The 16,535-nt window shown below is 44.4% G+C and overlaps 1 protein-coding gene and 1 long non-coding RNA gene across 3 annotated transcripts; one reads left to right on the top strand and one right to left on the bottom strand.

The window, feature by feature from the left end:
* Positions 1-439: 439 nt before the first annotated feature.
* Positions 440-1,513, bottom strand: LOC138154295 (uncharacterized). The gene has a single exon (XM_069078921.1). The coding sequence runs from the start codon at positions 1,178-1,180 to the stop codon at positions 440-442; it is 741 nt and encodes a 246-aa protein (XP_068935022.1). The 5' UTR covers positions 1,181-1,513.
* A 1,506-nt stretch (positions 1,514-3,019) lies between these two features.
* LOC138153870 (uncharacterized) lies at positions 3,020-11,640 on the top strand. 2 transcript variants are annotated; one of them, XR_011166486.1, is made up of 5 exons: positions 3,020-3,133; positions 6,897-7,012; positions 7,263-7,339; positions 7,548-7,719; positions 10,946-11,640. It is a non-coding gene; the product is annotated as an uncharacterized lncRNA (long non-coding RNA). The 2 variants fall into 2 exon arrangements; XR_011166487.1 differs by lacking the exon at positions 10,946-11,640 and adding an exon at positions 7,899-9,305.
* Positions 11,641-16,535: the final 4,895 nt, after the last annotated feature.

Raw genomic sequence — 16,535 nt, 5'->3', positions numbered from 1 at the left:
CTGTCCCCAAATGGATGAGATGACTACTGACTTGGAGTCAGAATGACCTGGGTTTAAATCCTATCTCAGACACTAATTTTCTGACCCTGGGCAAGTCACTTACTCTTTCCATTCCTTAGTTTTCTCATTTTCTAAATGGGGGCGGGTGGAAAAGAGTTGGACCTAATGGCCTCTAAAATCCTCAGCTCTAAGGAAAGGAATGTAGAGACATTCTGTGATTTGTTTGTTACCACATCAAGATTTGAATACAGGTCTCCTGACTTCAAATCTAGACATTCCAACAAATGAAGAAGCTGAGGCTGAGAGGCCAGGGACCTCTGCAGGGACCCCTGGGGGCTGCTAGCTACCCTGCATTCTGGCCAACTCAGAGCCCATAAATGCTGCTCATTAACGTTTTATTTTGCAGAAGAAAGCTAGAGTCTCCTAGCTGGAGCCAGTGTCACCACCACAGGGCCGCCTTGGGGTCAGGCTTGGCAGCCCATCCTGCCTGAATGGTCTCCCATATCTTGGGAATATGGCTGATCTGAATGCTTGCCCCCATCCAAGGATCATCCTGCAAGTTGGCGGGCCCCGACTTTGAGGGCAACGGGTTGGCGAGGCTGTTTTTGTTGTCCGATTTGCCATTCAAACACTGCAGAGATTTGTCGCTGGTCTTCTGGGATGTGTTGGACCCAGAGGAACTGCTGGCTAGGTTCACCTTGCTGGAGGCTCCGCCCTGACCCACTTCCTTCTGGGCCGGTTTTTTGGGAGGGAGTTTGGAGTCTTTGGCCGGATCTGTGCAAGTTTCATTGTTCAGGGAGCGGTCCAGGTAATCTATGCCTTGAATGAGACAGTCCAGGAAGGTGGGATTTTGAGGGCGGTCCATGCAGAGCATGCAGTGAGGGCGGCCCCGGCAGGCTGGTTTGGCGGGAGAGTCAGATTTGTCGGCCGAGGGATCGTCAGCCTTGGGGCTGCAGCATCGGTTCATGGGGAGTTTCCTGGAATTCATCTTGCTGGGGGAGCCACTGCGTTCCTTCCGGCTTGGGCAGACAGAACAGTAGGGGCGACCAGGACAGCTGATGGCTTTGGGTGGGATGTACTTGGAGCTATTAGGACGGTTTGAGCTGGAACTGTAGTAGGAACCACTCGGGAAGGGGATGTTGACAGAATTACTTGAGCGATTGGAGCTATAGCTAGACATGATGTTGGTTCACAGCCAACCAATGGGGAGAATGTTCTTTCTAGAGAAAGGCTTTCCCCAGGCCACTCAAGTGGCCACCAGCTCTGGGTGAAACCTGGTGGTTACCTGTGGGGTGGAAGGATGCCGGGCTTGAGTACCGAGCAGGAGCTCGAATTCCTGAGGTCCCTTCCTCCCAGGGCCAACCACCCTCCTTCCCAGAATCCTTGTTTTCTGCTCCCAGAAGCTCTGCCTCCTCCTCCTCGCCCCCTCCCCCATAGTCCCTGGGTTTGCAAACCAGGTACAGCCAGAGAATTCTTCTTCAGACGAAGACGCACCACGGGAGCAGGAGGAGAGTAGGAGAAAATCCTCTTAAAGCCCTAGGCGAAAAGGGAAAGTCCCAGAATTTGTCTTTCCAACCTCCCCCAGCGCACCCCACCCCAGTCCTAGACCCCTTTCCCCGCCTCTCAGTAAACCCCATTCCCTTTCCCCGCCCACCACCCCAGATCCAAATCAGAAGAATAGCTCACTTTTTTTGGGTGGCATTTTAAATGCTCTCCTCACAAAGGCCCTGTGAGAAAGGTAGCACAAGCATTATCCTCCCTATTTTACAGGGATTTGAAGAAACTGAGGTTCAGAGGAAATGGCTGAGCTGCAGCCCTGTGAAGGAGGATTCTCAGCCCTTGGAGGGCAGGGACCTTGTCTTATGTCAACTGTCTGCCGCAGCCCGGTGACCTTCATACAGCAGGTCAATTATTTAATTATTATAGTTATTTAAATATATATTTATATGTATTATACATTTATATATATTTTATGTAAATATATATTTAATTAAAATCAAGCACTAATAAATGCTTGATATTCCTGCAAGTGTTCATACTTGCTTCCCAGGGGTGAGAAAGTAGAATCAGAAGGGGGAGTAACATGGCCCAAAGTCTCCAGTACACACACACACACACACACACACACACACACACACACACACTCACTCACACACTCTCACACACACACTCACACAGACACACACACAGGAACAGAGGTGGGATTTGGACCTGGACACTTTGACTCCAAATGGAATGTCCTTTCTACAATAGCATGTGCTATGTACCTGTGCCCCTTCCTATAGCTTTCCTGGACTGGGGACCTAGCAGGGAAGTACCATCCCAACACACTGCCTTCAGAAGGAAGAGAACTCCCACCTCATTTTGGCTTGAAGGCAGTTGGGTTCCCTCATTTCCTTTGCCCTCTGATCTAGACCCCAGAGCTGCCGACCTGGTGGAGGGACTGGCTTCCTTCCCTACTGGGTCCCTTGCCCAGCAATTGCCCCCAACTTCTCAGGCTCTTGGGTGCCTAATGCCTTCTGCTCCTTGATGCCACAACCCCCCTACCTTTTAAGTCTGGAACACCCACTCTCCTTCCTCTGTGCCCACCCTCGAGTCAGGTTAATGATGATTTTTCACTTCTGCCTTTTGAGAAGAAAGAGGTTATCTAACCCTTCATAGGGCCTGAGGATTTTGGAGCTGAATGAGGCCTTACAGATTACCCAGTGCTGCTTCAACCCTCCCGATCTGCAGATGGGGAGTCAGAGGGCCAGAGAACAGAAGTATCATAACAGCCGAGTAACTTAAGTAACTTAACAGAGGCAGAAAGAGAATTCAAATCCAGTTTCTCTGAATCCAGATCCAGTGTTCTAACAACCAACCTACCTACAGCTGCCTTGAGTCAGGCATTCCTTCACAACAGCTGCCCACCCCACCCCAAATCTTCCTCCCTCCCCAGCTGCCCTTGTCCTTTGGGTTGAGAATACCAGGGCCTCCCCCTCCTCCCCCTCTCCCAACCTCCTCCTCCCCCCAGTCCTTCTAATAGAAAAAGAGGGGCCAGACAGAGTTGCCTGTAGGTGAGATCTTCCTCTCCCACCTCCCAGTCCCCTGGGGGCCTTGCTTCCTTGATCCTTCTCACTCTGTTGCTTGGGAGGTAGGTGACTCTGCCCTCCTCTCTGACTCCAGGAGGGAGATCCCCTCATTTCTCCACCCCAGGCTCCTTGTCCATGTCATAGAATCATAGAATCTTAGAGATGGAAGGTGGCCCCCAGGGGTCATTGGGTCCAGTCCTCTGCCTCTGGGCAGGTCTGTGGCAAAAATCATCCTTGGGGGCTAAGCTGAGACTCAGACTGGGAGAATTTAAGTTCAAAATCCCAATTCTGCTGCCTTAATGGAATTCAGTTCAATTAACAGGGCAGTGTGTAGAGTGCTATTTGAGTTTCTCTGGAGCTACAAAGTCAGAAGCCAAGTATTCAAGGGACTTAAATGGAAGAAACACGTCAAATATACTGGTAATGTGAGGAGGGAAGCTGGGACAGCTTCATGTGAAGAGGTGGCTCTTGGTTGGAAGATAAAAATTACAAAAAGTCAAAAAGAAGGGACGGTGACAGTACCCAATTCAGAGATGCAATGTTGGATTCTGGGAAAATCAAGAAGTCCAGAGTTCATGAAGGGTAGTGAAGAGAAATAAGACTGTGAAAGTAGAGTAGACCCACACTGTGGGAGGCCTTAATCTCCAGACTGAGAAATCTGTATTATCTTGAAAGGCAATAGGGAGCCTTTTTGATCCAGGGAGTGCTATGGTCAGGTTTGTGCTTTAAGATTATTTGGATTATTCAAGATTATTTTGAATCATTAATTTTGAATGATTAATGCATTAGTTATTTGTTTGAAGCTGCATATTAATTTATATGATTAATTAATATGTGATTAATTAGAGTGATTAATTATTCATTTTTAATGGAGGCGGTAGAGATTGATAGAAGGCAGACCAATTAGGAGACAGTTATAGTAGTCCAAATGAGAGGTCATGGGGTTCTGGACCAGGGTAGTGGCTGTGTGAGAACAGAGGAGGATGGGTGCCACCTCTGTGACCTTGGGTAAACCACTTATCCTCTGTGGGTCTCCATTTCCTCATGATGAGATTGAACTGAATGGTCTCTAAGACTCCTTCCAGTTGTAAATACTAGGATCCTATAACATGGAAAATATCCCATTTCACTGAGTTACCTGTTCCAGAGTTTGGTAGCCCTGAACTCAAGAAATCCTGCTGTAGGTCTGACCTAATTCACTCAAGGCTAGGTGAAGGGAGCACTAGATCTGAAATCAGGAAGACCATTTAGTTTACAAGCTTGCTGTGTGACCCTGAGTGATTTGCCATTATCATTGCTGCCATGGACAGCAACTCACTCTGTGGATATGACAAATAGCTAGCTGGTCAGTTCAGCCAGTCCTGGCTTGGCTGAGGACCAGGTTCTGTCCTAAGTGTCAAGAGATAAAGGGGACAAAGTGGGATACTTAGGTGTCATCTGGGCTATGTCTAGAGTGAGAAATAGCTTCCTGGGATGGTTTGCGTCCCAGCTCAGTTAGGAGAGATAAGGAAATGGGACAACTTAATGCCTGGGAATGTCCCTTTCAGTTGTGTCCACTGAAAGGCAGTGGGGTGGTTTCAAGCTGTCCTGATAGGAAGCAGAGAAGGTGACAGCTGACCTCCTACGGCCTCACTTCAATGCCTGAGTCGATGAACAGACAGAGCTAGAGTTTGCCCGGCAGTGGCTGAAGGAGAAGGGCAGAGGGCCAAGAACAGATTCTTTAGAAAGTCCCATGGGGAAGAAGAGAAGGGGAAAAGGCAAGACCAGTGAAGGAAACCCTCTAGAAGTAACCAGATTGGAAGAAGGACTATCAGAATAAAACATATTGTTCTGAGTCCAGCATCAGACATGCTGCTCAACAACACTTGACTCAGAGAAATATAGCAAACAGAGAACAGCCGGTCTTGGAAATAATTCCTTACACTAAGCCTAAATCTGCAAGGCTATGATTTATACCCACTTCCTGGTTCTGCCTTTCCAGACTCAGGACCTCAGGGAGTGAGAGAGAGAAGTTGAGACTGACCCCGATATTTAGAATAGAGCACCGGCCCTGGAGTCAGTAAGACCTGAGTTCAAATGTGGCCTCAGACACTTAACACAAAAACCAGCCATGTGACATTGGGCAAGTCACTTAAACCCAATTGCCCTCCAAAAAGAAAAAAAAAAAGAGGGAATTGCAGTAGAAAGGAGTTCTTGAGAGGAAAGATAATGACTTCTGTTTTGGCCATAATTGAGGTAGAGATTCCTATATGAGAGATGTGAGAGTAAAAACAATGAGTCTCCTCACTCTCACTCACCCCCCCCCCTAAACCCAATCCAATGCCCAAAGTACTTTCTGCCCTCATCACATCTCTCACGTGTTTCTTCCCTCCCCTCACACAGCCACCACCCTAGCTGAGGCCTTCATCACCGAAGCTTGAACTATTGCAAATCTCCCAACTGGTCTCCTTACTCTTCCTTTTCCAATTTATTCTCCAACTAGCTGCCAAAGTGGTTATCATAAAGTATGGGTTTAACTAGGTCACCACCTACTCAGAAAATTCCAATGGTCCTTATTACTGCTAGGATAGTATGTAAATTCCTCTGTCTGGCATTTTAGGCTCATCAAAACCCAGCCCCTTTGAGAAAATTGGCACTTTGAGGCACTATTGGCAGAGCTGTGAATTGGTCTAACCATTCTGGGAAGTAATTGGGAATTATGCTCAAAAATAGTGTATACCCTTTGACCCAGCAGAGATTAAAGAAAGAGGAAAAAGACACACATGGACAAAAGATTTGGAGCAGCTCTTTTTGTAGTGGAAAAGAACTAGAATTTCAAAGGGCACTCATGCATCACGGAAATGGATGAACAAATTATAGGGCAGTCAATTCTTAATATTCAAGCATTTAACTTTCACAACTTCAAACATTCCCGTGATTTTATAAGTAACCTCATGTTCATTTTCTTGCTGGCAACTGTGCATTCAAGGCTGTGCTTAGTAGAGAAAAAAAAATGGGAGGTATGATTTGCACAAGTTTGTAGAGTGGCTAAATATCCTACTGGGGCTTCCCTGGTCTTGTTCACCTGAGCCTTGTAAAGAGATCCCTGTACCTTTGTGTCCGGTCTTTGTTGTTTGCCTTTAAAACTTAAGTTTTGCATTTCAATTGTGCCCCAACCCAGAGTACCAGTCTCATGGGACCCTCTGAACAATAATATATAAATGTATCTCATTATCACACGGAACCTTTATAAAAGTAGATTAGGTCACAGACATTTTAAATAAATGTTATTTTAAAGGCAGAAATTCTAAACGTAATTTTTGTAGATCATACTGCAATAAGATTGTAATCAATACCGGGATTACAAGATTCTATAGCTAAGAAAAAATATTTATTAAGCCCTTATAATATGTCACATTCAGTGCTGGGAATACAAATACAAGTCAAAGGAAAGACACGGTGTATTTAGGGTTAGGGGTGAGCCCACATTCAAGGAAATAAAATTCTAATTAGAGAAAACAGTACATAAAAGCAATCTGGAAATGGGTCGAGGGAAGACATCCACCTAGGCGGCATGGCAGAATATTAGTCTAAACAGCAGGGGGCTAAGATGGATTAGAAATAGTATTTTAGTAATCTCTAGCAAAAGAATACAGTTTTTTGTGGTCGCTGGAACCTAACCCCCTATTTGCCATTAGGTGCCATGTACCAACATTCACATTTTTTATTTACTTCCTCCCCCCTCCAAAGTTGAGAACTGACGGTATGTGTATGGGAATGTTATTGTGTATAAGGAAATGACAAAAGAGGTTTCAGACAATCCTTCAAAACCTTGAACTGATGCAGGATGAAGCGAACAAAACTGGGAGGACCACGTATATGACAACAACATTGTAAAGAAAAACAACTTGGAAAGACTTAAAAACTCTGATCAGTGCAATGACCAACCAGCATTCCATAAGGTGGGTAACAAAGCATGTTGGTTGCTGCTGTCTCTTGTGCTCTAAGAGGATCAAAATGGCATCCCTACATCAGGGTCAACGTACAGTGCGTCAGACTGTGGCCGATCAGACCAAGATGAGCTTGGAAGGCTCTCCCACAGGTCAGGCACAAATAGATCATGTGAGCATTTGGGGTGGAGATGTTTTTAAATTTGTGCATCTCATGTTTCTTTTGAGCTACTGCAATTCTGCCTCCCTTTCTTCCATGCAGGCACACCATGCTGGGTGGTCCTGTACCAGTGTCTCCCATGTCACACAATCAGTTCCAAAGTTCCTCAGAGAGCAAATGTAAGTTTGGCATTGAACAACATGGTCAACTCATCAAAGTTGTGCTCTCTGTAGTAAAGTTTTAATGCATGGTGGTTTAGCTTGAGAAAGGACCTCATTATCTGGTACCTTATCCTGCCAGGCGATCTCCAGAATCTTCCTAAGACAATTCAAATGGAAGTGATTCAGTTTCCTGGCATGGTGCTGGTAGACTGTCCATGTTTTGCAGGTATGCAACAATGAGATCAGCACAATGGCTCTATAGATCTTCAGCTTGGTAGTCAGTCTACCTCTTCTCTCCCACACTTTCCTTCAGAGCCTCCCAAACACTGAGCTAGCTTGGCAATGCGTGTATCAACCTCATCATCTGTGTAAACATCCCTGGAAAGTAAACTGCCAAGGTAAGTGAACTTATCCACAGCATTTAGAATTTCTCCATTTGCTGTAACCAGTGGTTCCATATGTGGATGGTGTGGTGCTGGCTGGTGGAGAAGCTGTTTTCTTGGTGTTAAGTGTTAGGTCAAAATTAGCACAAGCAGCAGAGAATTGATCCACACTTTGTTGCATCTCATATTCATAGGGTTGCATGGAGTGCATGATCATCTGCAAGCAAAAAGTCATGCACCAATTCTCCTTCCATGTCTGTCTTGGCTTGTAGCCTTTTCAAGTTAAATAATTTACTATCAGTGTGGTAGCTGACATTGATGCCATTTTCATCCTCATTGAAATCATCTGACAATGATGCTGAAAACATCATGTTAAAAAGTATGGGAGCAAGCATACAGCCTTCACTCCACTGGTAACTGGGAAGGCACGAGAGCATTGTCCATTATCCAGAACCTGTACAAGCATGCTATCATGGAACTGGCATACAATACCGAAGAACTGGGCAACCAGATCTTGCCATGATTTTCCTCAAGCCCTCATGATTTAAAGTATCAAAGGCCTTGGTCAGAATTGACAAACATTATATACAGAGTTCTGTTCCTGGCATTTCTCTTGGAGTTGTTGGACAGCAAACACTATATCGACTGTTGCTTGGCCCTTTCTGAAGCCACACTGGCTCTCAGGTAGATGCCCATCTTCCAGGTAAAGGATCAATCTATTAAGGAAGACTCTGGCAAGAATCTTGCCAGCAATGACTAAGAGAGACTCCCCCCACCTCCACCCCAGTGACTGTAATGGGACAACCTAATTCCCTTTTCTTTATAGAGATGGACAATAGGGGCATCCTTGAACTCCTAGAGGAAAATGTCCTCTTGCCATATAACTTGGAAGATTTCAATCAGTTTTTGTAGAAGTAGACTCCCCCTCCCCCACCTTGTAAATCTCATTTGGAATAGAATCAGCACCAGACACTTTGCCACACAAGAGAAGCCCAATGGCATTCAAAACCTCTTCTTCACTTGGAATTTCAGCTAGAGAGGGATTGATTTCAACCTGAGGTAAATGGTCAGTGGCTTCAACATTGATTGATGATGGCCTGTTGAGAACACTGTAGAAGTGTTCATCCCATCTCTCCAGGATTATGTCCTTATCACTAATCAATGTGGCTCCATCAGCACTGAGGAAATGAGATGCACCGTAGGTCTTCAACCCATAAATAGCCTTTGGGGCATCATAAAAGTTCTTTGGATGGTTACTATCAGCATAAAACTGATTTTCATCTGCCTTCTTACTGAACCAAGAATCCTGAATCTCTCTAAGCTTCCCTTGTACTTTACTTTGAATAGGATTAAATGATGCTTTCTTAGAGATGGATGTACTATCCTGCTGGTAAACTCTGTGCAGTTCTGTTGTTGTTGTTTTGTCTAACACCTTCTGAGTTTCTCCATCATTTTCATCAAACCAATCTTGATACTTGCAAGTATTATGGTCCAGATGAGTAAATGCAGTGTTGTACACCAAATCCCTGAAAGCTGCCCACTCCTTTTCTGCCCCATGTTTCTGACCATGTGTGGCTCAATTTCCCCTTCAAGTTAACAAGTGCTCTAATATTAAGTCTTCTGGCAGTTGTCTTGCCTTGGGGCTGCTACTTTTGTTGAATGCACATGTTTATCTTGGAGACACTAAGTCTATGATTGGTCCAGCACTCTGTGACCGCACGTCACTTTCATCACTCTCACACCGTCTGTCTCTTCTCCTTACAATGACATAGTCTAGTAAATATCAATGCTTGCTGAGAGGGTGCGCCCACAAAGTTTTATTTTATTTAAGTAAATGGAAGACAGTATTGAAGAGAAGGTCATGAGATCCACAAATCTTCAGTAGTAAGTGACCCTCGCTGTTGCTATTTCTTTCTTTTTTTTTTTGGAGGGCAATTTGGGGTTAAGTAACATGCCCAAGGTTACACGGCTAGTATTTTTGTGTGGGTGTTAAGTGTCTCAAGCTGGAACCGAACTTGGGTCCTCCCAACTCCAGGGCTAGTGCTTTACTCACTGTGCCACCTAGCCGCCCCGCTGTTGCTATTTCTGACTCAGTTTCTCCCAAGGATTCCTTGCCATGTCTGGCAGTCAGTGCCTACTCTTCCATTAAAGTCACCCAGGATTATAAGCTTGTTTTCTTTTGTTACATTGATGATGAGGCTTGTCTTCATAAAACTTTTCTTTTATCTCATCTGGGTTTGTTATTGTGGGAACAGATGCACTGATGATGGTGGCATGACACTTTCCTACAAGTGGCAATCTCATTTTCATAAGCCTGTCTTTTGTTCTTTTTGGTAGGTATACAAGCTTGTTGCCTAGATTAGCTTTGGTTTCAGAACCTATGCCAGCTTCATGGAGCTTCCCTTCACTGTGGCTACTCCAGAAAAACATGTATCTAGCTCTGACTTTGGTAAGCTGGCCTTCATTTGCCAATCTTGTTTCACACAGAGCTGCCATTTGGATGTGATCATGATACCTGCTGAGTTCTCTCATAACAAGAGCCATTTGTTCAGCTAGCTGGAGCAGTGAATAGAGCACCAGCCCTGGAGTCAGGAGGAGCTGAGTTCAAATCCAGCCTCAGACACTTAACACAAAGCTAGCTGCGTAACCTTGGGCAAGTCACTTAACCCCAACTGCCTTACCTTCCCCCCTCCAAAAGAAAAAAAAAGCAAAAACCAAAAAAAAAAACCAAGAGCCGTTTGTCTTTTGGGTCTACTGGATTTCATGTAGTCCTTAAGCATGCACACATTCCATGCACTGATAGGGAATGGAATCATCTTTGCAAAAGTTTTTGTGCATTTTTTTGTGTTTAGACCACAGAGTGGCATCCCTACCTGCCAAGGCAAGAAGGCCAAGGTTGGGTGAAGCAGATAATTTTTAGGGTACTTTTTCTTCCTTACTCCAGGAGATGAGCAGTATGGTCCTTAAAAAGGCTGCTCAGATCCCCAGGGGCTGCTGAAATGTACTGCAGCTTCAGTCCAATGAGAAGACCACCCTATAGCCTGGACCACCTGTGTGCAGGGCTGTGACTACAGCTCCCAGTGTGTCCATAGTTGCTGCTCTGTCACTTGTCTGTTCCCACAGGACTTTGAGATAAGTAAAAATGGTAAAGTAGTATGGGTGATGTCTTTTAATTCATACCTAAATTGGATTTAAGTGATGCAGAGCTGTACAAAGCTACCTGCTTCATTCTCTCTTCCAGAACCACCAAAGTCCAGTGGCAGGACAAAAATCAAGATGACTGATGATGACCCAGGCTGCATGGATGGCCTTGGCATCCACACTCCACAGCGCCTGCTTCAGCTGCCTTCATGGCTCCTGGAACAAATCGTTCTCATCGCCCCCATTCCACCAGAGGAAGTCTTCACACCTTTGGGGTAGGCACTCCTCTAATTCATCAAAGGATTTGAGTGCCCCCTGTTACCTTCAACCTGGTTTAGCCTGTCTGCCAAAAGGGTTTACTGGGCTGTGGGCACTGCCCATGCTACAGCTTTATGGAGACATAGGTGAAAGTTGGGTGAATCAGGAAAACACCAAAGGTGGCTGAGCAGCCCTCACACCAGAGGTGCCAGTCCTCCTGAACACCCCATACACTCCAGTGAAGCAGGTTACCTACCTCCTGACAGAGAGTTGTGGACTCAGGTTTCATAATGGGATATATTTTGTATATGGAAAAAAACTTAGGAAATTTTTTTTCTTGATTTTATATATGTTTGTTTGTTTGTTTTGCTTTTTGGAGGGCAATTGGGATTAAGTGACTTGCCCAAGGTCACACGGCTAGTTTTTGTGTTAAGTGCCTGAGGCCGGATCTGAACCCAGGTCCTCCTGACTCCAGAGCTGGTGCTCTATTCACTGCGCCACCTAACCACTCCTATATATTTGTTAAAAAAGGTTTCTTTTTCCTTTCCAATGGAGGAGATAGAAGGGAACTGAAATTCATTTTTGTTTATTAAAAAAAATTAAATTCTAAAAAATACTTAGTGCCTTCTTACCTTTCCTGTCTTAACTCTCTTCCCACATGCCATGATCTAGCTTTGTTGGTCCATTTGCTATTTCTAAAACCCTTCATCTCCCACCTCCATGCCTTTGCATTGGCTCTTCCCCACTCGTAGAATGCCCTCCCTCTTCATCTTTGCCTTTTACTTTTTCTGACTTCTGCTCTCTCTCTCTCTCTCTCTCTCTCTCTCTCTCTCTCTCTCTCTCTCTATATATATATATATATATATATATATATACATACACATGATAGATTGATAGAGAGATACATATTTGTGTATACATATGTGTATATGTGTCTATATACACATATACGTACACACATATCCCATTAATTCTGGAAATTTGGGTCTTCAGAAAGAGGCTGACTATTTCTAATACCATAGCTCACAAGCCCCCATCTGGTGTGCTTCCCTTAATATCAATCAACCAGTTGACATCAATTAGCTTTTACAAAAAGATATTTATTAAGAAGCTAGCAAGAAAAGAAGATAGAAAAAACCTCCCCCAAAGCAGGGGCACACTTTCCGCTCTGTACTCAGTCTCTGAGGAAGCATAAGTTCCAAAGGTAGTCGGGCACACCTGTGAAGAACATGTGGGAAAGAGGGGTACTTCCAGAATCCCGGCCCTGGGAATGCTTCTCTCCCCTCCCAGAGTCCTACCACTTTCACAGCTTCGGTAGCCATGTTATTTGGGGATTGAGTGTTTCTGTCAAGAGGTCAGTTTGTTTCTGGGTTGGGTCAAGCAGATGCCTTTTAGGGCTGTCTCTTCACCAGACTCAGACACTGTTGCTACCATCGGTTTGTGCTACCAATTCCATTTGCTGAGGAGATGTGGGATGGTTTTTCTGACCTTTCAAAACTCTCAAGGTGATAAGCTGGTTCATTCTCTCTCTGACTACTCACCTAAAAAGAAGGAAAAAATACACACAAAATTAACAAGTACACTGAGCTCAAGGACACGTGGAGGCTGGATGGGAGGTCGAGCAGCCTGCCCCTTTCCCACTCAGCTGTTTACCATGACCTTCCTTACTCATAAACTATCAGGCAAGAGAGTGAGTGGTCATCCCATTCTATCTCTATATGTTCTAAGTTCTGGGCCTCATTGATTAATTTTTCCCCATTATGATTATTTTTTTATTAATCCTTCTTAAAATGTAGTGCACAGGACTGAACAAAACACTTTAAATATGGTCTTATCAGAAATCAACAAAATCCAACAAACATTTATTAAGCATCTACTGTAGACAGAGCATGTGGCCAGGGCTGAGAGATACTGAGATTGTACTGATGGGTGGGTAGAATAAGAATCTATTAAGTGCCTACTACGTAAGCTCTAATAGCGGGCTAAGGCAGAAAACAGGAAAAAGGAGTGATAAGGATTGAGACGTGGGAGAGGTCAGAGATGGAGAATCATGGAAAGTTTTGAAAAGACTGAAAGGTGGTAACTCCTTCTAGCTCCCCTGTAAGCTGAGGATGCCTAGAGGAATTCTTTGAGGTTGGGAGGCAGAAAAGATTGGTATTAGGGATTGCAAGAGTGAACAGGGCAGCAAGTTGGGTGGCAGGGGGCTGACAACCTGGGAAGGATGGCGAGGTTGATCTCAGCTTTGATGCCCATAGATCTGGGGTTTGTGATGATAGAGGAACCCTAGGCAAGAAGCTGTGTGTGTGTGCTTATACATATATACATATATGTGTGTATGTAGTATATAAGTAGCATATATAGATATGTATTACATAGTAGAAGTTGGATTTGGAGTTATAGTGGGGGAGAAAGAGGTGGATGTATGTGATGTGGCTAGTCGTATATGACTATGGGTTTTGAGACAGGGAGAGAATTGTATAGTTTGGGAGTCGTATATGAAATTGTGATGAGAAGGCAGTTTTGTGTGTGAGAGGAGAGCTGTGATGGCATGTGGGCATTGGGTATGGAATTGTGAAGGGAAGGAGGTGGATATTTATGTGCAGAGAAGGCATCCTCAACAAGAGAAGCACTTGTGGGAAAGAGGGAGTTTAGAATGGATGGAAGCAGAAAGGATAGAAAAAAGGGGAGAAGAGAAAAGGAGAAGAAAAGAAGGGGTTCAGCCTATGACCAAGCCCTCCTGGAACACTCACATCACCAACCTTTTTTTACATTTTACTTGAAAACTGACTCACTGAACTGGGGGGAGGGAGAGGGAAATGGAGAGGAAGGAAGTTGCTAAAGGGAGCTCAGGGAGAGGCTGTTTCTGCTTTCTGGTATCCGATACAGCCCTGGATAGGGCTTCTTCCTTTCCTCCTCACCCTTGGTGCTATGAGGAACCTGAGAACCATAGGATTTAGAACAAGAAAGGATCTAAGGGCTTGTCTAGTTCAACTTCCTCATCCTACTACAGATGAGGAAATTAAGGCACAGAGAAAGAAAGACACTTGCCCTGGGTCACACAGTCACTTAGTGGCAGAGCTGGGTTTTGAAACCTGGTCCTCTGACTCTAAATGCAGCACCCTCTCCGTGACATTGCAGCTGACTTTGTTTCCATTTTAGTCCAAGTTCTCAGCCTCCCCCAAGTTCCAATGACCAATCCTGGATTGGACATAGAATTCTCTCTGGAAATAGCTCAGCCATCCGCCAGGCTCCAGGAGGATTATTCCTGGAGGAATCTGCTATTTCTCCAGCTTCTCAGAAAGCTGAGCTGCCACACATATAGAAGGAAAATTCCTCCTCCTGTTCCTTCCATTCAACTCGTCAATTCAGCAAGCATTTATTAATTACCTACTATTTGCCAGGTAATGTGCCAGGCGCTGCTAATTCAAAGATAAAATAAAAAGAACACATGTTCTCAAGGAACTTATTTTCATTTTAAAAAAAATTTATTTGTTTTTAGTTTTCAACATTCACTTCTCTAAGATTTTGAGTTCTAAATTTTCTCCCCCTCCCTCCATTCTTCCCACTCCAAGACAGTAATGCAATCTGATATAGGCTATACATGTACGATCATCTTAAATGTATTTCCATATCAGTCATGTTGTGAAAGAAGAATCAGAACAAAAGGGGAAAACCAGGAGAAAGAAAAAAAGAGAGAAAATAGTCTGCTTCAATCTGCATTCAGACTCTATAATTCTTTCCCTGGATGTGGATGGCATTTTCCATCATGAGTCTTTTGGAATTGTCTTATATCCTTCTATTGCTGAGAGGGGTTAAGTCTATCAACGTTAGTCATCACACGATATTGTTATTATGTACAATGTTCTCCTGGTTCTGCTCACTGCTCTCAGTGTCAGTTCATATAACTCTTTACAGGTTTTTTCTGAAGTCTACCTGCCCATCATTTCTTATAGTACAATAGTATTCCATTACATTCATATGCCATAACTTGTTCAGCCATTCCCCAGTTGATGGGCATCCCTTCGATTTCCAATTCTTGGCCATCACAAAAAAGAGCTGCTATAAATATTTTTGTTCATGTGGGTCCTTTCCCTGTTTTTATGATCTCTTTGGGATATAGACTTGGAAGTGGTATTGGTGGGTCAAAGGGTATGCACATTTTTATAGCCCTTTGGGTATAGTAAGGAACTTATTTTCTACTAGAGGGGATACAAATGCACAGATCAGTAAATTGTTGGGTCAATAAGCATTTAAGTGTCCACTGCATACCAGGGAGTGTACCAAGCCTTAAGGATACAAGAAGAATCAAAAGATAGTCCCTTCCCTCAAGGTGCTTACAATCTAATGGAGGAGATCGTATGTAAACAACTCTGTACAAATAAGTTCCAAATAGGATAAATAGGAAATAAGCAGCAGAGGGAAGGAACTGGGATTAAGTAGGTGAAGGCCTTCTCTAGAAGGAGGGATGTTAGCTGAGACTTAAAGGAAGCCAGGAGGCAGAGATGAAGAAGAGGAACATTTCAGGCATGGGGGACAGTCAGAGAGAATTCTCAGAGCTAAGAGATGGAATGTCTTGTTTGTGGAACTGCCAGGAGGCCAGAGTCATTGTATCAAAGAGTGTTTGGGGTTGTGAAATGTATACGACAACCAGAAAGGCAGTGATGGGGCGGGGTGGAGGAGCTGGGGGAGAATAAGTTATGAAGGTCTTTGAATACCAAACAGTGGATTTTGTATTTGATCCTGGAGGTGATAGGATACCACTGAGTCTGTTGACATCTTTGCTATAGGAAAATCACTTAACAGAATGGAGGATGGATTAGAGCAGGGGGAGACCTGAGGCTGGCAGACTCACCAGCAGGCCATTGCATTAGTCCAGGCATGAGGAGATGAAGGTCCACCCAGAGTAGGGGCAGTGTCAGAGGAGAGAGAGGGACGTATTGGAGAGATGTTGCAGATGTTATCAGGCCTTGGCTACAGATTAGATATGGTGGGAGAGGGGCCACGTAAGACAGAGGGAGGAATCAAGAATGACATTTAGGTTTTGAACCTGGGTACTGGAAAGATGGCGGTGCCATCCACAGTCACAGTCATTGGGAAATTGGAACGGTGTGTCCACAGTCATTGGGAAACTGGAAGAGTTTAGGGGAAAACTAATGAGTTCAGTTTTGGATATATTGAACTTAAAATGTCTACTGGACATCCAGATCAAGGTGTCTGAAAGGCAGCTGGAGATGTGAGATCAGAAGTCAGCAGAGAAGTTGGGGAGGACAGGTAGATTTGAGAATTATCAATATAGACATGCTTATTAAGTCCATGAGAGCTGATGAGATCACCACGTGAAGTAGTATGGAGGGAGAAGAGTAGAGGGCCCAGGACAGAGCCCTGCAGGACACCTATGGTTAGAGGGTGGGATCTGGAAGTGGATCCAGCAG

This window comes from Petaurus breviceps, unplaced genomic scaffold (genome assembly GCF_028583685.1).
Source record: "Petaurus breviceps papuanus isolate PSGF00001 unplaced genomic scaffold, PetGlider_PUasm1.0 91041, whole genome shotgun sequence".
Classification (NCBI taxonomy): domain Eukaryota; kingdom Metazoa; phylum Chordata; class Mammalia; order Diprotodontia; family Petauridae; genus Petaurus; species Petaurus breviceps.
The sequence above is the reverse complement of the archived record's forward strand: the minus strand, read 5'-3'. Positions and strand labels throughout refer to the sequence as shown.

What these genes read in the sequence shown, in the direction of transcription:
- LOC138154295 (XM_069078921.1), bottom strand. Translation starts at nt 1,180, where the DNA reads ATGTCTAGCTATAGCTCCAATCGCTCAAGTAATTCTGTCAACATCCCC.